The sequence below is a fragment of the Lepidochelys kempii genome, chromosome 2, assembly GCF_965140265.1.
Source record: "Lepidochelys kempii isolate rLepKem1 chromosome 2, rLepKem1.hap2, whole genome shotgun sequence".
In the NCBI taxonomy this organism is placed as follows: Eukaryota; Metazoa; Chordata; order Testudines; family Cheloniidae; genus Lepidochelys; species Lepidochelys kempii.
This window is the reverse complement of record NC_133257.1, coordinates 64,226,386-64,250,145: the sequence shown is the minus strand read 5'-3', so window position 1 is coordinate 64,250,145 and position 23,760 is coordinate 64,226,386. Positions and strand designations below refer to the sequence as shown.

General features: G+C 43.8%; 2 protein-coding genes across 7 annotated transcripts in view; one reads left to right on the top strand and one right to left on the bottom strand.

Annotated features, from left to right (window-relative positions):
- NKAIN3 (sodium/potassium transporting ATPase interacting 3) overlaps positions 1–23,760 on the top strand; it is a 664,031-nt gene that overhangs the window by 619,100 nt on the left and 21,171 nt on the right. For 2 of the 6 annotated variants that reach the window (XM_073331054.1, XM_073331060.1), the window contains exon 6: positions 9,100–9,170. The exons of 3 other annotated variants lie outside the window; for them this stretch is intronic. In XM_073331054.1, coding sequence (XP_073187155.1) covers positions 9,100–9,170 — 71 coding nt within the window. Of the gene's footprint in view, positions 1–9,099; positions 9,246–23,760 lie in introns of those variants that run through there. One more of the 6 variants, XM_073331050.1, reaches the window with a different exon arrangement.
- On the bottom strand, positions 9,715–14,530 carry LOC140906675 (uncharacterized). The gene is made up of 2 exons (XM_073331049.1): positions 14,275–14,530; positions 9,715–13,595 (listed from the first exon to the last, which is right to left on the bottom strand). The coding sequence occupies exons 1-2, from the start codon at positions 14,462–14,464 to the stop codon at positions 13,066–13,068; spliced, it is 720 nt and encodes a 239-aa protein (XP_073187150.1). The 5' UTR covers positions 14,465–14,530; the 3' UTR covers positions 9,715–13,065.

The following is a 23,760-nucleotide window of genomic DNA, read 5'->3' as shown; positions in this document are numbered from 1 at the left end:
GCCTGCAGCTGTAGGCCCCCTGCCCTGTTAAGGAGACCAAGAAATGTAGAGGACAATCTAGCTTAGTTTTAATAAAAAGGAAGTTTCTCATCTTTTTCCTTACTAAGATAACTTTGAAAGTGTGAATCAATCCAGACAAGTCCTTGGGCTGAGAGCACAGTCATTCAATTTTCCTAAAGATCACAGATTATTCACAATTCCTTTGCAGCCCCCCAGGACTGTGCTTAAGAGTACAGAAAAAAACATACCCATGAGTCTCTAGTTTCATGGAAAGACGTGGGATCAAGATCAGTTATAGGTCCTAGTGCACCAAGCTATATCAAGCTCCCTCTCAGCCAACTTCTCTGCAGAGCAGCTTGTATGGCCACTGGTCCCAAGGAGCAGTGGCTCAATAGCATGAGAGGTAGCATGGTGTATTGGACTAAGCAAGGGACTGAGGAGAAGGGAGATCAGGTGAGTAAGGGTCAGGTGCTGGGGGGGATGATGATTTTTTTGGTGGGGCAATAAGGATGCTAGTGACAAAACTGGTAAAATCTTCAACTGGACTTGGATATCTGAATCTCATAGGCAGCTTTGAAAATCTCAATGCTAAATGCCACAAATGAGAAAAGAAACCAATACATATCTCTGAGAAAACTGGCAAGGTGCTCTGGAAAAGGAAGACCTAGGTTTTTTATACTAATATTAACATTTAGTTAATATTAAATTAAAACAATCAAATGAAAACAAAAGTAATATTTATAGAAAACAGGGACATCACAAAGTATTGTTAGGATGGCTACAATGATAGGACAAGAGAAAGGAGAAGACAAATACAATATACTTAAAATAAGTGAGGTTTGAGCAAATTTCTTAGATACAAGTTAACACACAACCTGCCCTGAAAGATATTCCTGTTATAGTAAATGCTTGTTTATGAGTGGTTTCTGTTAGAAGGTTCTAGTAAAAGAACTTTCTTCCACTGAATGACTTTTCCATTTGTGATACGGGTTTTCTTCTGCAGCTGAACTTAAAGGGGTGAGCTATGTCCACTATTCTACACATCCAAAATATTCGGTAAAGCATTACTTCATCATTCATGTATTTAATGATGAAAATATATTGCTCTGGGAAATTCAGCTGTACTGTCACTTAATGTGTATTGGAACTTGATCATAAGAGAAGATTTAACTTGAGAAAATTACCTGACATAGCAATTCGGACTGTGGTAAAACAAAACAATAGCACTTGAGACAATCTTGGCTATATAGTAACAAGGAAGGTAGAGAAGTATAGTCAGTACAATGATGAAAATTCAGATCATACTGACAAATAACTGAAGCAAGAAGATTATACAAGTACTAAAATCAAAAGGCAAAAAACAGCCTTCTGGGTCCCTCGCAGCATAAAAAACAAGCTTAGGGAAGCAAAATACCTAACTTATAAATTGGCATTGACCTGTAAATGGGATAGATCTGTTCCAGTCAATCTTACCATCTGTACTAAACATTTTAAAAGGGCACCAGGATTTGTGCGGAGAGATAAAGCTGCACTAATAGAGAACACATATCCCTGAATCAGCCTGCAACAAAAGATCAAAGCACATCTTCAAAATGCGGACTCCTAGCTTTGTCTCCCCTGAAGCCAGCCTGGAATTTATCATTAAGATCCTGTGTTCTGAGGTGTGACTGAAGCTGTAATGCAACAACCTTTATATATAACAGTCTCCTTTACTGTTTGAACTAGTGGAGCTGTCCTTTTAGCAGACCAGTGAAACACCTGTATTGTTAGAGCTGCAGGGCATCATTTCTGTTCTCAGTACCATATGAATGTGGTTGGTGGATGACGGTGAGGGTCTATGTTTTTGTATCCACATCCATGCCTGGACTTTTTTTCTCAATTTAACATGCACATTTGCACTGCAGCAATCTCATTTCGGGGAAATGCAGAAATCCCAGAGCATTATAAGCAAAGCAGTTAGATCAGGAAGGAAGCGAAAGAGACAAATGCAGTCATTAGCCAAAACAAGTTCCATCCAGTATTCTTCTTTCCAAGTATCTTACCAGTTAAAATTAGGGAGTAGAAGTTAAAATAGCTGGCAGATATAACTCACACTTCAGTCACAGGCACCACTGTCAGTTAGCCTGCCTCATGCCCTATTTAAAATTATTTTTATGATAAAACTTTAAAAAAAGAAAAAGAAGGAATTCCAAGTATAATCAAGAAAAATATATAACTTGTAATATTTTGTTCGGAAAGTACTTGTGCAAAGAAGTGCTGCTATGTGGCATAAGTTATAGTCAAATATGCAGAAAAGCATCTGACTCCAACACCCATGTTGAGTTGCCCTGGTAAAATGAGTATGAATCAAAATTCTAATTATAGGGAGAGAGAACTGTAGTAATGAAAACCAAAATGGAAACTAGAGAGGGCAAAATAACCTTGGTAAACCCAAGATCTCAGAGTGGAATTCATAGATGGCATAGTATAGTCTGATAGGATTGGTAAATAAAAGTAATTAAACAATTACTTTGTATTCATCATTATAAATAATAAAATGTAGCTATTTACTTAAATCTAAAGAAAAAGTTTCACATACATGTCAAGTTAGAGGCTAGGAAGGACAACAGACACAGCCCCCTCAAAAGACCATACCTTTCTGAACTCTCATTAAATATAAGAGGCTCTTAAAATTTACAGGTGCTTTGGTTACAGACTTCGTACATAATGGACACATCAAGAGAGAGATAATATAGAAAGAGTAATACTCTTTCAAGAGATTTTTGTATGTCGTCTCAGTTGAAGAGAGATCCTTAAAGACTAGAAAGCAATCAACATAAAAGCTTAATTTAAGAAAAGACTTTTAAAAATACTTTGTGAAATTGCACAGCATGCAGTTTAATTTCAATAATGGAGTGAAGCGTTAAGTACCTTTTTAAAATATGGCTAGAGAACATTTTGCAAAGCACGCTTTTATGAGATTAAGGAGGGCCAAAGTGGTCCAGTGAAGGAAAGTTTGAGCCTCACTAAAGTGGTAACTTCTTTGATGCTCCTTATATCTTATTCTTGTACCCTGTTCCTGGCAGAGAATATGAAACTCATAATATCTGATGTTAATGTGTTAATGTCTTGATTGTCAAAACACTGAAGAAGTGGAAAGGCCATTCAGTAGTGAAAGTCATAGTTAAAATGACTCTAGTCTTAGTGTCCTCCAAGTGTACTCAAGACAGAACATTTCTTAAGTGTAGTAATGCAAAGAAACACCATCCGAATAGTATTCAAGTGTCAAAATATGAACACCCAAAATTAGGGAACAAAGTTTAAAATATGGGCTCTATCTGTCCTACCCAAGGCTACAGAGGCAGTCCAATATCAGAGCAAGGAATATGACTCTGGAAAGCCCTTTAAACCCTGAAATCTCTCCCTCCAGTCCCAAGTAATGAAAACCATTTTAAAAAGTTGTTTCTAATAATTTTCTGTCCCCTATTCTTTCCTTGCCCCTTTTGTCTCACCTGGTACTTTTTGGGGACAGCGAAACAATCATATATTCCTATTGATGTTGCCTCTGGTCTTCCTTCTTTACACCTCCCTACTGAACTGTTTCCCCTTGTGATAGGGAGGCAGTTTCTAGGCTCCTTCAGAGACGTGCAGGGTTTTTCTGTGAAACCCCCTCAACTCAGGTGCTAGAGCCAAGTATAAAGATGCAAAATAATTACTGTTGGCCCATGCTGGTAAGTGGATCTGGTTAGCTCAACCCAGGATATAAGAGTGGAGTGTCTCTTGAGGGTAGAGGGAACTGTGGGGGAGGGAAGAGTTGCTCAAGGGAAATCCTACTTGCAAAGAAAGCTTAGGCTGAGGTTTATACTTATTTGGTGTCTGAATTACAAATAATTCAGACCTGAGGATGGGGGTAAATTTGACACTTATATATGAGTCTGTCACACCAATTTTATGCTCATGTAACTGTATTGGCTTCTTCTTCCTAACAGAGCCTCTTGAGGTCCCTTGAGGTCCCTCTTGCACAATTCATATGTCCTTTCATGAATGAACACTGTTGCATTAACACACACGTTCATAAAATCATAATTCAAACAAATTCCAAACAATGCAACAAAACACACTACACAGAACTATGGATAAACAAAATTATACTTTATGTAAATGACACCTGCCAGTAGCTTCTCTAAAGGGGCAAGCAGAGAGTAACATTACTTTAAGCCATCGATCTGTGGGGCTTACACAAGTATAAAGGATCTTCTTGATCTTACCTTCTCTAAAGTCATTTCAGGCTGAACTACTCAACATGGTGTTAATGTGAAGATCCTGCAAGAGCACAGTTTGTATTTTGCATATGAATGTTCTCCTTACACCTCCATGTTCAGCCACACCTAAAACTTGGTAACTTTTAAAGGAAATATTGGTAATATAACAATGGCCTGACAAGCTATAGCAGCTATATAGAATCATAGAGTTGTAGGACTGGAAGGGACCTCAAAAGATCTTTTAGTACAGTCCCCTGCACTCATCCTGCAGAGATCCTGAAAACAGCAGGTTACTGTTATGGGCTATGGCCAAAGAAACTATGTTTTGTAGGATAATAATCTTTTCAGGCCCCTTTTCTTATCCTTCTGTGATTTCCTCCCAAACCTGAAAAGAAATTTTAGTTTCAGCACGTGGGTGAAAGCAGTGAATTAATAGCAATAAAACATATATGGATGTCTGCTATCCAGCAAAGAATAGATCTTAACATTATTAATGACAGCAGGAGCACCTCCTTGGGCCCGCAGTGTTTTACACTCTTCTCACTGAGGGAGATTGACAGCCATTCCCTCCCAGTACAGCCCACGAGTGAGTGAATATCATTTTAATAGACTGCCCATAGTAGCAGTCAAAGCAGTTTTGCAGCTTTCAAGCTCAGCATGAAGTGAAATCTTAAAGAACGTTTCAAACTGGCCATTAAGCATCCGGCACAACCACAAAACTGAGGCAACACAAGGAGAGAGCAATTCCCTGGAAATATGGATCATGTTTTGCAGCCAGCTGCAGATCAAATAACTAGTTTCCTCTATAACCAGCAATTATCTGCAGGGTGCTGAAAATTCTCTCCCTAGTTTTCTAAGTGTATCTCTGCAAGAAAGTAGTTAATGACTGGACTCCATGCAGTGTTCTTTTCTAATGACTGAATATCACTACTGCTAAACTGTTGGGTTTTTTTAATGCATATCATATATGACTACATAGAAAATCAAATGATATTTCCATAGAGCTTCCATATTCACGATGTAAGTGGCTCTCTGGATTAAAGCGTATTATAATAGTCTTATGGCTCAATAGCAGGTATTGCCTATAATTCATTAACCAGGCAAGAGATAAATAAATCAGTTATTCATTGCCATCCGTATGTATGTTTGTTTTTCTTGGGGGGTTCTACATAAAAGCTCACTGAAGCAGAAGCAAAGAGTTTTGTTTGATAGACATTTGACTCCTACAGCCAAACCTGAGTTGTCTCTTGTAGCTGGCTGGTACACAGAAATATTTCTTTTCTCAGGCTGAGAATAGAAGCTCAGATAACTAAAGGTAGTTAATGGCTACCTTTTCTTTTCTGTTTCCATCCTGGGAATCAGCTAAGACCTAAGTGAAAAAAGCAGGTCAAATGAGATCATATTTCTAAAAAAATATTATCTGAAAAATAATTTATAATTAAAATAACTGAAAATGAATCTTTTACAGAGAAACTACATAAAGAGAAATTCTAATTTGAAAAACTGTCAGCCAGATCTATGTAAAACACAGCTTATAAGGGAAAAATGACATTTTCCTTTGTTGTCTCATGTGATAGACCTGTTTCTTGTTTTGAGAGCTATCTTAATATGATTCAAAGTCAAGTCCATTCATATTTATAGGAGAGGGCTTTTGTAAGATCATGTATGTATGGCTATGAATAGCAAAGAGAAACATTCAGCTAGATATTCATCTCATATCAACTCCTAGTTAATATCTGATATCTCCAAATTTGCATGACGTGATAAATTATTTCGTATGTCAGGCAAAGACTGGTAATCAGTGTTGGCAATCAGTAATATTCATTAGCCTCGTTTTCTACACAAAAGTATATTAGGGAAAGATTAGCTGGTTTTACGTTGTCCTTTTGCTTACGGATGCAGATTGTTTGTGATTGGTGAGAGAGGAATTCTGTGTGATTCTGAAGAGGTGAATTACCCAAAAGAAATGTATTTCCTAAGTTCAAGTTTCCTTCCTGTAGTGTTTGAATATGAAAAATATTTTGTTTAGCAAGATATGCTTATAGAGCTATGGCACCTCACCCATCACATGACCTCAATGAGTAATAATCCTTCTCAGAGGGTTGAGAAGGCCAGGCTGGAAGACCACAAGGAGATTGTTACTTTGAACATAATTTCTTCAGAGAGGTCAGTTGGTAGTTGTGTACTATGTTTGACTCCTATACAAGAAATAGCTGAAAATGTCGACAAACAAAAGGCTTTTAAAAGATACATCCCATTGCTGCTGTCTTTCACTCTGGATGTTTGTATTGTATTTTGTTATAAGAGTCTGAATAAAGGTTGAAAAGTAAAACAAATGCCGTACAGTGAAAGAGTGGCGGACACACTTTGGCTAGCACGCTGACTGTGTTAGCTTTTCTCAGTATGATGTGATGCTCAATTAGCTGTGAGACAATGGCCTTGTGGCTAAGGCACTAGACTGAAACTCAGTATATCTGGGTTTAGTTCCCAGGTAATTAGGGCCCTACCAAATTCACGGTCCATTTTGGTCAATTTCACAGTCATAGGATTTTTAAAATCATAAATTTCATGATTTCAGCTATTGAACTCTGAAATTTCACCATGTTGTCATTATAGAGTCCTGACCCAAAAAGGAATTGTGTGGGGGATTGCAAAGTTATTGGGGGGGTGAGGGGGGGTTGCGGTACTGCTACCCTTACTTCTGCGCTGCTGCTGTCAGCAGTGCTGCCTTCAGAGCTGGGCGCCACCCTGAGTTCTGCCCTGCTGCTGGCTGGGCACTGTCTTGAGAGCTGGGCACCCAGCCAAAAGCCTCTGCTCTCCAGCCACCCAGCTCTGAAGGCAGCACAGAAATAAGGGTGGCAATACCATACCAGGTCCCCCCTAAAATAACCTTGCGACCCCCTGCTGCAACTCCCTTTTGGGTCAGGATCCCCAATTTGAGAAACGCTGGTCTCCACTGTGAAATGCGTATAATATAGGGTAAAAGCACACAAAAGATCAGATTGCACAGGGGAGACCAGATTTCACGACCCGTGATACATTTTTCATGACTGTGAATTTAGTAGGGCTCTACAGATAAGCTAACAAGGCTCAGATTTTTAAAGTATTTAGGTGTAGTACACTCAGCATTGAAACTTCTCACTGATTTAGAACCCTAAATCTCATTTTAAAAAGGACTGTAGGAACTTAGGTGTCTAAATCCCATTGACTGTCAATGGGATTTAGGCTTCTAAGTGCCTAAAACCCTTTCGAAAATGAGATGCAGGTGTCTAAATCAGTTAGGCATTGCAATGCTGAGTGCCTCAATGCCTAAATACCTTTAAAAATCTGGGCTGAGCTTCCTAAATTCAATGGGAAAGCCCACTGAAGGCAAAGGGAGTCTTCCCATAGATTTCAGTGGGCTTTAGATCAGGCCCTTAATCTCAGTTCCTCATCTATAAAACAGGGATAACAGTGCCTTCTCTGTCTGTCTTATCCCTGGTGTACACAACAGAGTTATGTCAACGCAAGGCAGCTTACGTGGACCTAACTCTGTAAGTGTCTACACTAAAATGTAGCTCCCATCGATGTAACTCACCCCTACATTAACTTAACAACTCCATCTTCAGACAGGTATAGCATTTAGGTTGATGTGGTTATGGTTTCACAGTGTCTGTGTAGACACAGTGTTACTCACATTGCATGTTGGTTGTCAGTCCCAGGTGGGGCTGACAGCTGGAGCCCTGCCTTACTCTGTGTCTGTACAGTGCTTAGCACACAGGGTTCTGATTTTATTCGGACCTATAGATGCTACAGCAATACAAATAATAGTATTTGCTAGTGATTGATTGAAGAATCCTCATGTGCTATGAATTGAGCACATCAGCACTGGGGATTGAAAAGGCAATTCCAGACAAGAACACACTCTTACTATCACACACAAATTCAGAGCAAAGAAACGTTTTCCCTGAAGCAGTTGAGCTGCACCTTTCTTGCTGTTTTCCTGCTACTGGATGCCCAGATGTGGTCTAGATATAGCTGAATCTCCACCCTCTGAGCTCAGCAATGAGAAATATGAAAAAATGTGGCTTGGTGTAGGTGTTGGAACCAAAGAACCGGGGGCCAGAACGAAGAGCTAGAAGACACAAACATAATTACTTGAATGAGAACTCATTTATAAACGACCACAAGAAGTGGAATTAGTGGCCTCTCAAGTGCAGATATTCTTCCATTATTTCTGATGTAGAAATCTTGACAGAAAAGGCGAGATGCTTTCTCACAAGATCACCTGCCCGAAGAGGGCTGTTCAGAGACGCCTCTGCCGCCTTTTGATCTTCACTCGTCGCTTTAGTGCCTCAAATAAAGGGACAAACTCTGCTGCCTGTCTCACATATGTAACTTCCATTGATTTGTATATGTTTAACTGCAAGCAGAATTTGGCTCACAGGGTCCAAAACCTTCACTTCTTCCCCCCCCAGCCCCCCCCCCTTTTTCCATAGGGTTTTGATCTGAGCAAGAACTGCTTGATCAGATCCGGTGGCAATAAAAGGCCACATTACCACAGTGTGGCTTCCACATGCACACTGCAAACACTACCATCCCCTTTTGGCAGCATGCACACACTAGAGTGCACAGCCTTTGGGTCAGTGATAGACTAACGTCTCCCTGCACAGAATTAAACAGGCACATAAGGAGGTTGGGTTGAGGGCCCTCTGGAAACGAGTCTCACAATATTTTTCATTTACATGGATGTTTTTTCTCTGTGTGTATGCTCTTTATTACTATTATTATTTATTATTCAGATCGTTTTTTCCATTTTTAATTCTGTTTGTGTGTTTTCATTTCCATTTATTCATTTCTGGAACTGTTGTATTTTCAGTTGATTTCATAGGCGGACTTGACACATACTGCTATCGGCAACACCCTCTGGAACATGTTGAGTTAAAGCCTGTAAGTAAGGTTTCAGTCATATGGACAATATTAATCCTTCTAACTGGACTGAAAGCTACTCTGCTGCTCAAATAGTTTTGACATGAGATTACTAATGATTTCATTATAATTTACCACTAAACGTGCTAAAACACGCTACGCTTTACGGCTCAAATCCGCCAAAGCAGCAATGAGTGGATATTTCTCATTTTATTATGACTTATTTGTTTTTACACTATGTAGTGTTGGGGTTGGCATCAGTGGGTTCAGAAACACTGAAGGGAAGAAATTCTTCTCTGCCAGCTGGGAAACAGGAATAGTGTAAGTATATTACTGCACCTGCCGCAGTGCCTAGGCCTTAATGCAATGACCCTTAAAGGAGAGGCAGAAACTCTTATTTTTGTCCAGATTTGGCTGTCTACCAAATGTGTTTCATCGACTAATCTGTAGAAAATGACTTGCTGAGCCAATGCAAGTTCACCAAGATAAATCCATGGAGCATCACTAAAACTCAATTATCTTTTCACCACAAGTGATTTGCTTCCACAATTAAAATGCCATTGTTTCCATAGTTTATTCAAATAAAATATTCTCTAGTACATAAAAGACACACTTCCAAAATGTTCCTTTTTTTTTTTTTTTTTTTGTATTTGGGGTAAATCTATTCACTAGCAGATGTTAGCAATGCATCAGTTTGGCAGAAGCTCAGATACCTTCAGATGAGGGACACTTCAAAGTACATTTGCAAAATAGATCACTTGAAAATTCTTGTCAGGTGTTTATAAATTGCTGTCCTGATCCTGTGTGTCATGAAATTCACATCAGAATCTTCCATGCATAGTAAGATGAAGCCAAAGTGCAGCTGACTAACCGAACTTAATGTGACACAATTTATTGTGTTTTAACTAGCTGGTAAGAGAATTAAAGGTTACATTTTAAAAACTATTTATTTAGAATGTTTTCATAAGTTTACAAATTCTTGCCATATAAATAACTGAAACAAAACAATCATTATAACTGTTAGTTTTTGTTTAAAGATGCATTATACAGGTACATAGTTATCAGACTTTTCTAGTTAACAGGGTATCACCATGTTATAGGGTGAGCATCATTACAACACTTATGTCGTTTCTAGTGATTTTATTAAATTGAGTAAAATCACTATATACACATTTAACAGACCAGATATGTCTATCAAATATTAATATTCAAAAAAATGGATAGGCGTGCTGTCTTTTCTGCAGGTGAATGTACTTTGTCTGAGTACTGAATAAAAGGTAACCAAATATCTAAATATCATTCTCTGTCCTCTGTCTTTTTCAGATTGTTTTTGTTTTCCTGGTGTATGTGTTGGGGGATTGGAAAGAGATCTAGGGGGAGACTGTTAATTTAAAGAGAACTGTTACTAACACAATGTTTGGATTGGACATTTGCTCCCTGCAATCTGAATTGAGTTTTCATTACTCTTAGAATGTTGTCAAATATAGATGTTCACTTAAGTGCACCAGCATTTGGTTGTAGAAATGTACATGAGGAAGAATGTTTCAATCTTTTTTACCGTTACAGAGAGTCTATATAGTATGGAATTATGAAAGCTCCGAAAGAATAAGAAACAATTGCAATTTAATAGTGTGGGAGTGGAAGAAGTATCAAATTAAGACAACTAATAAGGCAAAGTACTGATCCATTTATGATCATATTGCTAGGATCTGCATTTACAAAAGTATTCCACTAAAAAGTTGTCTACACATGGAGTCATTCTGGAATAACTATTCAGGATTAGCTACTCTGGAATAACTATTCCTGACAAAATCCAAGGGTGGACTCTCTTTTCTGGTATAAGAGTGCCTTTTTCCAGTATAGCTTAATCCATTTTGGATTAATCTAAACTCAAACAAGGTATTCTTACTCCTGAATAAGAGTGTCCATGCTTGAAGTTAGTCAGGAATAGCTTTTGTGCTTTAAATTCACACTCTACCTTGAAATAACTTTCAAGTGCAGATAAGCCATAAAGTAATGCTTTTATTGCACTGTGACGTGGGAGGAATGGCAGGGGCCTGGGTTTATTAAGTACTCTGAGGGCATGGCTACACTTGCAGATGTAGAGCGCTGTGAGTTAAACCAGCCCTCGGAGAGCGCAGTGTGGAAAGTGCTGCAGTGTGTCCACACTGATAGCTGCAATCGTGCTGGCGTGGCCACATTTGCAGCACTTGCAGCGGCATTGGGAGCGGTGCATTATGGGCAGCTATCCCACAGAGCACCTCTTCCCATTCTGGCGCTGTGGCTTGTGGGAAGGGGCGGGGAGGTGTGGGGCATTCTGGGTCCTGTCCCAATGCCCTGCGATGCATTGGTTTTCATCCCAGCAATCTCTGTGCTTCCATCCACATTTGGCGTCATCTTTCAACGTTTTTGTATTGCGCGCTCTCTCTTTCCTTTCGGTCTGCGGGAATGGACCCCAAAGTGCTGAGGAATATGCTGATGAGTCTCGCCAGCATTTCATGTTTGGCAGTCGAGTTACTTAAGCTACAAACTGACAGTGAGGAGTCCGACGACGATATCGACTCGAGTAACACATATGACACAAGATTGCTTGTGGCATTCACAGACATTCTCACCACCGTGGAACACTGCTTTTGGGCTCTGGAAACAAGCCCTGAGTGGTGGGATCACATTGTCCTGCAAGTTTGGGATGATGAGAAGTGGCTGCAGAACTTTCGGATGAGAAAAGCCACTTTCATGGGACTGTGTGAGAAGCTCGCCCCATTCTGCGGCACAAGGACATGAGACTGGGAGCTGCCCTGATGGTGGAGAAGTGGGTGGCTATTGCAATCTGGAAGCTGGCAACACCAGACAGCTACCGATCGGTTGCTAACCAGTTTGGAGTAGGAAAGTCGACCGTTGGAATCGTGTTGATGCAAGTTTGCAGGGCCATTAATTGCATCCTGCTCAGAAGACTCTGGGTAACGTGCATGACATTGTGGCTGGCTTTGCACAAATGGGTTTCCCTAACTGCGAAGGGGCGATAGATGGGACACATATTCCAATTCTAGCACCAGCCCACCTAGCCTCCGCGTATGTTAATTGGAAGGGGTATTTCTCTATGGTTCTCCAGGTGTGTGTGGATCACCATGGGCATTTCATTGACATTAACGCAGGCTGGCCCAGAAAGGTATATGACGCACGCATCTTTCAGAACACTGGCCTGTTCAGGAAGCTGCAAGCTGGGACTTTTTTCCCAGACCAGAAGATCACCATAGGGGTAGTCAAAATGCCCATTGTGATCCTTGGAGACCCCCTTACCTTTTAATGCCATGGCTCATGAAACCCTACACAGGGAGCCTTGACAGCAGCAGGGAGTGGTTCAACAACAGGCTGAGTCGGTGCAGAATGACTGCGGAGTGTGCTTTTGGCCGTTTAAAGGACCACTGGCGCTCTCTGTATGGAAAGCTGGACCTGGCCGATGACAATATCCCCACTGTTATATCCGCGTGCTGTACCCTCCATAACATTTGTGAAGAGAAGGATGAAAGAGTCACTCAGGAGTGGAACTCAAAGGTTCAACACCTGGAGGCTGAATTTGAACAGCCAGAGAGCAGGGCTATTAGAGGGGCCCAGTGCGGGGCTTCAAGGATCGGGGATGCCTTGAGGGACCAATTGAGGCTGAACGCCACCAATAATGTTGAGTGGGAGTGAAGTGCAGTGGTTCCAATGTTAGTAGGAATCTGTGCTTGCTACACTGACTTGCTGTGCCTGATGCTTTCCTGGGCTAACGTATCTTTTACTTAATGCAATAATAAAGAATGTTTTCAAAGCCAAAAAAGCCATTTATTTAAAACTGCTTGGGAAACAGAAAGGGCAATGGGGTGGGATGGGGGAATGGTTCAATCACAGATTTGCATATGTCCTATTCTCATACTCAGCCTTCGTATCTGGGGTGCTGTGCAATAAGTGACTGGCTAAAATGCATGGTGATGGGGTTGAGTGCAGTGGGTAAGGGTCGTAGGTTGCAGGGCTGGGTGGTGAAGCTACAGTGTTGGAGGCAGCTGGTGGTGATAAGAACCTGGATTTGGGGAAAGTGGGTTGGAGGTGACATGGGGGCACAAGGGAAAGAGTTTTGGGACAAGGGCTGCAGGGAGGGGCGGGCACGGTAGTGCGCCACCTGCCTGGCTATGAGCGCCTGGATCGAGTCCGCTTGGTGTTCCATGATGCTTATCAGCGTCTCTGTGTTTTGTTGCCGGCACTCCGCACTTTGGTGCCGGCATTCCGCATTCTGCTGGCGGATCCTCCTTTCACTCTCCCACCGCTCCTGCCCTTTTTGATTTTCGTTAAGGGACTGCTGCATGACTTCATGCAGCATGTCTTTTTTGCTTTCATGTGGCCTCTTCCTAATTCTTTGGAGTCTTTCGGCTGGTGATAACACGGACGGCTGAGATCTCAAGGTTGCATCTGTAAAGGCAAAATGCAACACTTAACAGATTGTTCACACCAGCACTGTTCACACCAGACAAAGCAATGATTCGCCCTTTATTAAAGACAAGCACAGTCTAACGATAGCAGAATTTGCCCATTCCAAAGCGAGTGCACATAACCCACAGGAGCCCCAAAATGATGAGTAAGCACAGGGTCAAGGGGGACTGATTTTTTCATGGCCGAACTGTCCTCTGGGGATCTGTGTCTTGGGGAGAGCCAATAGCTGCAGGGGGCCCCTATACTGAACACTCTCCCTGCATTTTCCATAGATGTTCGTCCTCAAAGATGTCTCACTGCCGACGGTGACCTGGGAAGCAAGGGAGGGTCTTCTACTACAATGCGGCTTCGGCCCTGGCCCTGGCCCATATGCAGCTTGTCTGTCTGCAGCAATGGTCCCCCCGCCCCTCATGGCACAGTGGCGCGGACATGTTACCCTGACTGGGACAAGGAGTACAGTAGCACTCCCAAGGAACCTGGGCAAGCGCATTGCACAGCTTCTGAATGAGACCTTTGAAGAGATTACTGAGGCTGATTACCGCGATGTGAGAGACACATCAACACCCTATTCTGCATCTAGGTATGCATGCAGCCCTAACCCTCCTCGCCTCAAGAGCCCACACCGAATAACTTATTTCCCAAAATAAAAGCCCCTTACCGGGCATGTCCTCTGGTGTTTGTCCTTCCCCAAGCACCAGCCGCTGCGACTGGCTACCTTCCTGGCTTGAGAACAGCTCCTGGCTGCATGCATCTAGGGATGCCAGGGTGTCTTCCTCCACCTCAGCACCCTCGCTCCCGCTTTCCTCCTCCTCCTCCTGCCTTGATGAACTTGGCTCTGAAGTGTCCATGGTGGTATCAATCAGAGTGCAGGTGGGGTCGCCCCCCAGTATTGCGTCCAGCTCTTTGTAGAAACAGCAGGTCATGGGGGCAGCACCGGAGTGGTGGTTTGCCTCACAGGCTTTGCGATAGGCATTCCACAGCTCCTTCACTTTAACCCTGCACTGCAGTGCGTCCCGGTCATGGCCCCTTTCCATCATGTCCCTTGATATCTGCCTGAAGGTATCATAATTCCTATGGCTGGAGCGCTGCTGGGACTGGACAGCTTCCTCCCCCCAAACACTGATGAGGTCTAGCACCTTGCCACTGCTCCATACTGGGGATTGCCTGGCGCATGGAGGCATGGTCACCTGGAAAGATTCGCTGAGAGCACTCCATGCCTGGCTGAGCAAACAGGAAGGGGATTTTCAAAATTCCCAGAGAATTTAAAGAGTGGGTCTGATGGTTGATCACCTGAGGGCACGGCAGAGTTCAAAGTGATGATCAGAGTGGCTAGAACAGGCATGGTGGGACACTTCTGGAGGCCGATCAGAGCGCATTCACAGGCCAGGGCATCTACGCTGGCACCACAGTGCTTGAGCCAGGGCACATCAAGTGTTATGCCTCTTGCGGAGGTGGATTACCAGGAGTGCTCCAGCCGCGGAGTCAGGGCGCTCTACATGCCTTGCCAGCATGGATGCGTCGTGAGTTAGGGCACACGGGGCTGCTTTAATGCGCTCTAACTGGCAAGTGTAGCCATGCCCTGAGGCTTGGTTTGCACTTAAAAGTTAGGTCAGCAGACCTAGATAGCTCTGAGGTGTGAAGACCAACATAGCTATGACAACCTAACCTCAAATGTATATGCAGTTATGTCAAGAGAAGGCTTCTGTTGACGTAGCTACTGTCATTCGCGGAAGTGGTTCCTACACCAATGAAAAAATCCCTTCCATCATTGTAGGCTATCTCTGCACTACAGTTATGTTGGCACATAGCTTTGTTGGTATATTCTCCATAGTATAGACATACCTCATTGAGATATTGGAGACCAAGAACATAGCCTGGGTATCCAGTGGGAAGAAGGTCATAGCTGCTATATTTACATTTCTGTTTTAAATGCTCTTTGCCTTTTTAGTCTATGGAGTTGCATCAATGTTGATTTTAAAGACCACCACTAATTTTCCTGAAAGGTTAGAGGAAAAATTGTGATGTCCAATATTTTATTAACCAGTGCACTATTACTGAAAAAAAAGGAAATGAGGGGGTAAATTTTTCAGAAAAGGAGGTTTCCTTTTTGATTGTCTGCAAAATTTGCATCTACAATTGAATTATTGTTATTCCTTGACGTTAGCAAAGCTTTTGATATGGTCTCCCACAGTGTTCTTGCCAGCAAGTTAACGAAGTATGGGCTGGATGAATGGACTATAAGGTGGATAGAAAGCTGGCTAGATCATCGGGCTCAATGGGTAGTGATCAATGGCTCCATGTCTAGTTGGCAGCCGGTATCAAGCGGAGTGCCCCAAGGGTTGGTCCTGGGGCTGGTTTTGTTCAATATCTTCATTAAAGATCTGGAGGATGGTGTGGATTGCACCCTCAGCAAGTTTGCAGATGACACTAAACTGGAAGGAGAGGTAGATACACTGGAGGGTAGGGATAGGATACAGAGGGACCTAGAAAAATTAGAGGATTGGGCCGAAAGAAATCTGATGAGGTTCAACAAGGACAAGTGCAGAGTCCTGCACTTAGGACAGAAGAATCTCATGCAGTGCTACAGACTAGGGACCAAGTGGCTAGGCAGCAGTTCTGCAGAAAAGGACCTTGGGGTTACAGTGGATGAGAAGCTGGATATGAGTCAACAGTGTGCCCTTGTTGCCAAGAAGGCTAACAGCATTTTGGGCTGCATAAGTAGGAGCATTGCCAGCAGATCGAGGGATGGAATCATTCCCCTCTATTTGGCATTGGTGAGGCCCCATCCGGAGTACTGTGTCCAGTTTTGGGCCCCACACTACAAGAAGGATGTGGAAGAATTGGAAAGAGTTCAGCGGAGGACAACACAAATTATTAGGGGACTGGAACACATGACTTATGAGGAGAGGCTGAGGGAACTGGGGATGTTTAGTCTGCAGAAGAAAAGAATGAGGGGGAATTTGATAGCTGCTTTCAGCTACCTGAAAGGGGGTTCTAAAGAGGATGGATCTAGACTGTTCTCCGTGGTACCAGATGAGAGAACAAGGAGTAATGGTTTAGGTGGGATATTAGGAAAAGCAGTGGGGGAGGTTTAGGTTGGATATTAGGAAAAACTTTTTCACTAGGAGGGTGGTGAAGCCTCCCTTGTTGCCAAGGGATTTGATAGCTGCTTTTAACTACCTGAAAGGTGGATCCAAAGAGGATAGATCTAGACTATTCTCAGTTTTAGCAGATGACAGGACAAGGAGTAATGGTCTCAAGTTGCAGTGGGGGAGATTTAGGTTGGATATTAGGAAAAACTTTTTCACTAGGAGGGTGGTGAAACACTGGAATGCGTTACCTCGGGAGGTGGTGGAATCCCCTTCCTTAGAAGTTTTTAAGGTCAGGCTTGACAAAGCCCTGGCTGGGATGATTTAGTTGGGGATTGGTCCTGCTCTGGGCAGGGGGTTAGACTAGATGATCTCCTCAGGTCCCTTCCAACCCTGATATTCTAGGATTCCATGAATTAGGGGCAAAAATTTGAGAATGTTCACATCAAATTACCTGTTTCCAAGCTCAGATCAGGTAGAGACACTTGAATGAAGATTTGCACTCAGAATTCATTTTGTTGGTAGGCAAATTTTGTGGACATAAATTGCATCTGCTAAATGGGAGACGTCCCCCATTCTTTCCAGGTCCTGCTTGGGTTAACTTGTGAGACCTAACAAGATCACAGCTGGCAGCCCTGCAGCTGTGGAGTATAAAGCAATAATAAACGTATTCAGTGATATTGTGGTTTTAAGTAATGGCAAAGTACAAATAGGATCTTTGCTTAAACAAGGGGGGAAGAAGAATGTCAATGATCAAGGTAAATTTGAATTAAAAGCCAAGCTTCAGGAGACAATTTGGATAGTCACTGAACTGTGCTATCCATTGGTTTGCAAATGCTATCTGTCTGCAGTGCATCAACCTGCCTGCTTGTTGTCTTTCAGTAAATTGCTATCTATATCAATTGTAGATGTCCAGGAATACCACAGTCCTCTTGAGGAATGAGCTTTTCAGTATCCAAACTGTGAAAAACTCCATTTCTTTTCACTTGGAAGTTGCAGATGAACAAGAAAGATACTTGTTAACTTTTATGAAGGCTCTTAATCCATTTATGTGTCTTTTACTGTCTTCATCATTTCACTCCTGAGGAAAAGTAAAAATGTGACTCTTTTTATAGATTATAGCCAGGTTGGGCATTCAGTTCTCTCCCCACTTGTCATATCAGTGGGATTTATTTTGTAGGCATTTGGTTAAGAAAGTATTGTAGAATTACCCGCTCTTCCTTCTGTGGTGGGTAGTAAAATACCAGGGAATAGGTAGGTTCCTAAACTTTTCTGAATCAGTTTGATCAACTCCTACTGAACAGCAAATCACAACCTCTTCTCTATTTGTGAATTGTCCTGCTCAGTACCTGGGAGTCACATTATAAGACTTCCATGGATTCTGAGAGATTAACAAAGCATAGGACTTCAAACATGCAAAGTTCTATGGCCTTATCGAAACTGTGAAAGAGATCTTTAGTCAGCTGTGGATAATTCATTTTCTTGTATATGCATAGGCCATATTATAGTATCTGTCCAGGGCTCCCATAATTATTAATGATTAGCAAGTCTAAGAATAGTTGTCCTTTTCACCCCTGAAGAGATGCTAAAGTTAAATGCCTTCTCCTAGGAAGCATTTCTTTGTGCACAAATAAATGAGCATAGCTTGTCAGTTTATTGTTTGTTTGCCTGGCACTCTACAGTACAGACACATTCTTTGCCCTGAGGTGGTTACAGTCTAGGTGAAGATGTGCAGAAGTAAAGGAGGAGACAACACAGAGATGAAATAAGGAAAAAAATGGACAAGGGAGGGAGAGGAAAATATGAATGTGTTCTCTTTGGAAGCAAAAGTAAACAGCTTATAAAGGGGATCATCAGGCTGAAGGGACATTACATTTTCACACAGTTCTAGGGCAGCATTAAGCTCTAGGCCCTGGTCTACACTAGGACTTTAGGTTGAATTTAGCAGCGTTAAATCGATGTAAACCTGCACCCGGCCACACGATGAAGCCATTTATTTCGACTTAAAGGGCTCTTAAAATCGATTTCCTTACTCCACCCCTGACAAGTGGATTAGCGCTTAAATCGGCCTTGCCGGCTCGAATTTGGGGTACTGTGGACACAATTCGATGGTATTGGCCTCTGGGAGCTATCCCAGAGTGCTCCATTGTGACCGCTCTGGACAGCACTCTCAACTCAGATGCACTGGCCAGGTAGACAGGAAAAGAACCGTGAACTTTTGAATCTCATTTCCTGTTTGGCCAGCATGGCAAGCTGCAGGTGACCATGCAGAGCTCATCAGCAGAGGTGACCATGATGGAGTCCCAGAATCGCAAAAGAGCTCCAGCATGGACCGAACGGGAGGTACGGGATCTGATCGCTGTTTGGGGAGAGGAATCCGTGCTATTGGAACTCCGTTCCAGTTTTCGAAATGCCAAAACCTTTGTCAAAATCTCTCAGGGCATGAAGGACAGAGGCCATAACAGGGACCCGAAGCAGTGCCGCGTGAAACTGAAGGAGCTGAGGCAAGCCTACCAGAAAACCAGAGAGGCGAACAGCCGCTCCGGGTCAGAGCCCCAAACATGCCGCTTCTATGATGAGCTGAATGCCATTTTAGGGGGTTCAGCCACCACTACCCCAGCCGTGTTATTTGACTCCTTCAATGGAGATGGAGGCAACACGGAAGCAGATTTTGGGGACGAAGAAGATGATGATGATGATGATGATGATGAAGTTGTAGATAGCTCACAGCAAGCAAGCAGAGAAACCGGTTTTCCCAACAGCCAGGAACTGTTTCTCACCCTGGACCTGGAGCCAGTACCCCCTGAACCCACCCAAGGCTGCTTCCTGGACCCAGCAGGCAGAGAAGGGACCTCTGGTGAGTGTACCTTTTAAAATACTATACATGGTTTAAAAGCAAGCATGTGAAAGGATTACTTTGCCCTGGCATTCGCGGCTCTCCTGGATGTACTCCCAAAGCCTTTGCAGAAGGTTTCTGGGGAGGGCAGCCTTATTGCGTCCTTCATGGTAGGACACTTTACCACTCCAGGCCAGTAACGCGTACTCAGGAATCATTGTACAACAAAGCATTGCAGTGTATGTTTGCTGGCGTTCAAACAACATCCGTTCTTTATCTCTCTGTGTTATCCTCAGGAGAGTGAGATATAATTCATGGTCACCTGGTTGAAATAGAGTGCTTTTCTTCAGGGGACACTCAGAGGAGCCCGTTCCTGCTGGGCTGTTTGCCTGTGGCTAAACAGAAATGTTCCCCGCTGTTAGCCACGGGGAGGGGGAAGGGTTGAGGGGGTAGCCACGCGGTGGGGGGAGGCAAAATGTGACCTTGTAACGAAAGCACATGTGCTATGTATATAATGTTAATAGCAAGTTTCAGAGTAACAGCCGTGTTAGTCTGTATTCGCAAAAAGAAAAGGAGTACTTGTGGCACCTTAGAGACTAACCAATTTATTTGAGCATAAGCTTTCATGAGCTACAGCTCACTTCATCGGATGCATACTGTGGAAAGTGTAGAAGATCTTTTTATACACACAAAGCATGAAAAAATACCTCCCCCCACCCCACTCTCCTGCTGGTAATAGCTTATCTAAAGTGATCACTCTCCTTACAATGTGAATGATAATCAAGTTGGGCCATTTCCAGCACAAATCCAGGTTTTCTCACCCTCCGCCCCCCCACACACAAACTCATTCTCCTGCTGGTAATAGCCCATCCAAAGTGACCACTCTCTTTACAATGTGTATGATAATCAAGGTGGGCCATTTCCAGCACTAATGCAGGTTTTCTCACTCCCCCCCCTTTTTTTCCAAAAACCACATACACAAAGAGTGAGTTTGTGTGTGTGGTTTTTGAAAAAAGGAGGAGAGGTGGCAGGCTGAAGAGTGTAAGAGGTGGGCTGAAGACAGGGCTGAAGCTCAAATGTGGCAGCAGCATGATGAGAGGAGGCAGGATTCAATGCTGAGGCTGCTGGAGGACCAAACCAGTATGCTCCAGTGTATGGTTGAGCTGCAGCAAAGGCAGCTGGAGCACAGACTGCCACTACAGCCCTTGTGTAACCAACCGCCCTCCTCCCCAAGTTCCATAGCCTCCACACTCAGATGCCCAAGAACGCGGTGGGGGGGGCCACCAGCCAACCAGCAACTCCGCCACAGAGGATTGCCCCAAAAAAAGAAGTCTGGCATTCAATAAATTTTAAAGTTGTAAACTTTTAAAGTGCTGTGTGGCATTTTCCTTCTCTCCTCCACCACCCCTCCTGGGCTACCTTGGTAGTCATCCCCCTATTTGTGTGATGAATGAATAAAGAATGCATGAATGTGAAGCAACAATGACTTTGGTCGAAGGGAGGAGGGGAGGGTGGTTAGCTTACAGGGAAGTAGAGTGAACCAAGGGGCGGGGGGTTTCATCAAGGAGAAACAAACAGAACTTTCACACCGTAGCCTGGCCAGTCATGAAACTGGTTTTCAAAGCTTCTCTGATGCGTACCGCACCCTCCTGTGCTCTTCTAACCGCCCTGGTGTCTGGCTGCGCGTAACCAGCAGCTAGGCGATTTGCCTCAACCTCACACCCCGCCATAAACGTCTCCCCCTTACTCTCACAGATATTGTGGAGCACACAGCAAGCAGTAATAACAGTAGGAATATTGGTTTCGCTGAGGTCTAAGCGAGTCAGTAAACTGCGCCAGCGCGCCTTTAAACGTCCAAATGCACATTCTACCACCATTCTGCACTTGCTCAGCCTGTAGTTGAACAGCTCCTGACTACTGTCCAGGCTGCCTGTGTATGGCTTCATGAGCCATGGCATTAAGGGGTAGGCTGGGTCCCCAAGGATAGCTATAGGCATTTCAACATCCCCAACAGTTATTTTCTGGTCTGGGAATAAAGTCCCTTCCTGCAGCTTTTGAAACAGACCAGAGTTCCTGAAGATGCGAGCGTCATGTACCTTTCCTGGCCATCCCACGTTGATGTTGGTGAAACGTCCCTTGTGATCCACCAGAGCTTGCAGCATTATTGAAAAGTACCCCTTGCGGTTTATGTACTCGGCGGCTTGGTGCTCCGGTGCCAAGATAGGGATATGGGTTCCGTCTATGGCCCCACCACAGTTAGGGAATCCCATTGCAGCAAAGCCATCCACTATGACCTGCACATTTCCCAGGGTCACTACCCTTGATATCAGCAGATCTTTGATTGCGTGGGCTACTTGCATCACAGCAGCCCCAACAGTAGATTTGCCCACTCCAAATTGATTCCCAACTGACCGGTAACTGTCTGGCGTTGCAAGCTTCCACAGGGCTATCACCACTCGCTTCTCAACTGTGAGGGCTGCTCTCATCTTGGTATTCATGCGCTTCAGGGCAGGGGAAAGCAAGTCACAAAGTTCCATGAAAGTGCCCTTACGCATGCGAAAGTTTCGCAGCCACTGGGAATCGTCCCAGACCTGCAACACTATGTGATCCCACCAGTCTGTGCTTGTTTCCCGAGCCCAGAATCGGCGTTCCACAGCATGAACCTGCCCCATTAGCACCATGATGCATGCATTGTCAGGGCCCATGCTTTCAGAGAAATCTGTGTCCATGTCCTGATCACTCACCGTGACCACGCTGACATCGCCTCCTCGCCCGGTATCGCTTTGCCAGGTTCTGGTGCTGCATATACTGCTGGATATACTGCGTGTGGTGTTGAATGTGCTCCTAATTGCCAAAGTGAGCTGAGCGGCCTCCATGCTTGCCTTGGTATGGCGTCCGCACAGAAAAAAGGCATGGAACGATTGTCTTCCGTTGCTCTGATGGAGGGAGGGGCGACTGACGACATGGCTTACAGGGTTGGATTCAGAGATCTAAAATCAACAAAGGGGGTGGCTTTACATCAAGGAGTATTTCAGGCAGGACTTCATGGAGGGTTTCAATAAGAAATGATGCACCTAAGTTATTGTTCTTATTGGAACAAGGAGGTTAGCCTGGCCTCTGATTGATACATGGCTAGATTTACCTCGCTGCACCTTCTCTGTGAGTGACAACAGTGTGACCTAGAGGAATGAGTCCCCTAGACAGGGGAGGGGGGGAAGCAAATGAGTACAAAACAAATCTGGTCTATTTCTTGTTTTGATCCATCTATCCATCTCCATCTATCTTTTACATCTTTGGCTGGCAGCAGACGATGCAGAAGGACTGCATGCCATCCACATCTCATGGCTGCTCGGCAGAAGATGGTACAGTACGACTGCTAGCCATCCTCATCTCTTGCCTGCCCGGCAGAAGATGGTACAGTACAACTGCTAGCAATCCGTATCGCCTGCCTGCTCACCATAAGACGGTTCAATAGGACTGACTGCAGGACTAAAGAGAATGACCTGGTCAAGTCACTCCAAATTTAGTCCCTGCACCCATGTCTGCCCAGGAGCTCCCAGCCGACATGGCCAGGAGCACCTCGGACACGACGATGATGGCTACCAGTCATATTACACCGTCTGCTGCCACAAGGCAAGGGGTTGCTGCTACTGTGTAGCAACACCGTACCGCGTCTGCCAGCACCCAGGAGACATACGGTGATGGTTACCTGAGCGGGCTCCATGCTTGCCGTGGTATGGCGTCTGCACAGGTAACTCAGGAAAAAAGGTGCGAAACGATTGTCTGTCCTTGCTTTCACGGAGGGAGGGAGGGAACGGGGGCCTGGGTATGTACCCAGAACCACCCGCGACAATGTTTTGCCCCATCAGGCATTGGGATCTCAATCCAGAATTCCAATGGGCAGCGGAGACTGCGGGAACTGTGGGATAGCTACCCACAGTGCAACACTCCGGAAGTCGACTCTAGCCTCGGTTCTGTGGAAGCACTCCGCCGAGTTAATGCACTTAATGCACTTAGAGCATTTTCTGTGGGGACACACACACTCGAATATATAAAACCGATTTCTAAAAAACCAACTTCTATAAATTCGACCTTATTCCGTAGTGTAGACATACCCTTGCTTAAGTTAGTTGGGTGAGGAGACAGAAAGTTTTGGTAAGGGGCGTGGGAAGGTAGTATATTTAAAATAAAAAAAACCAAAGTTTTACCTGCCCCCATA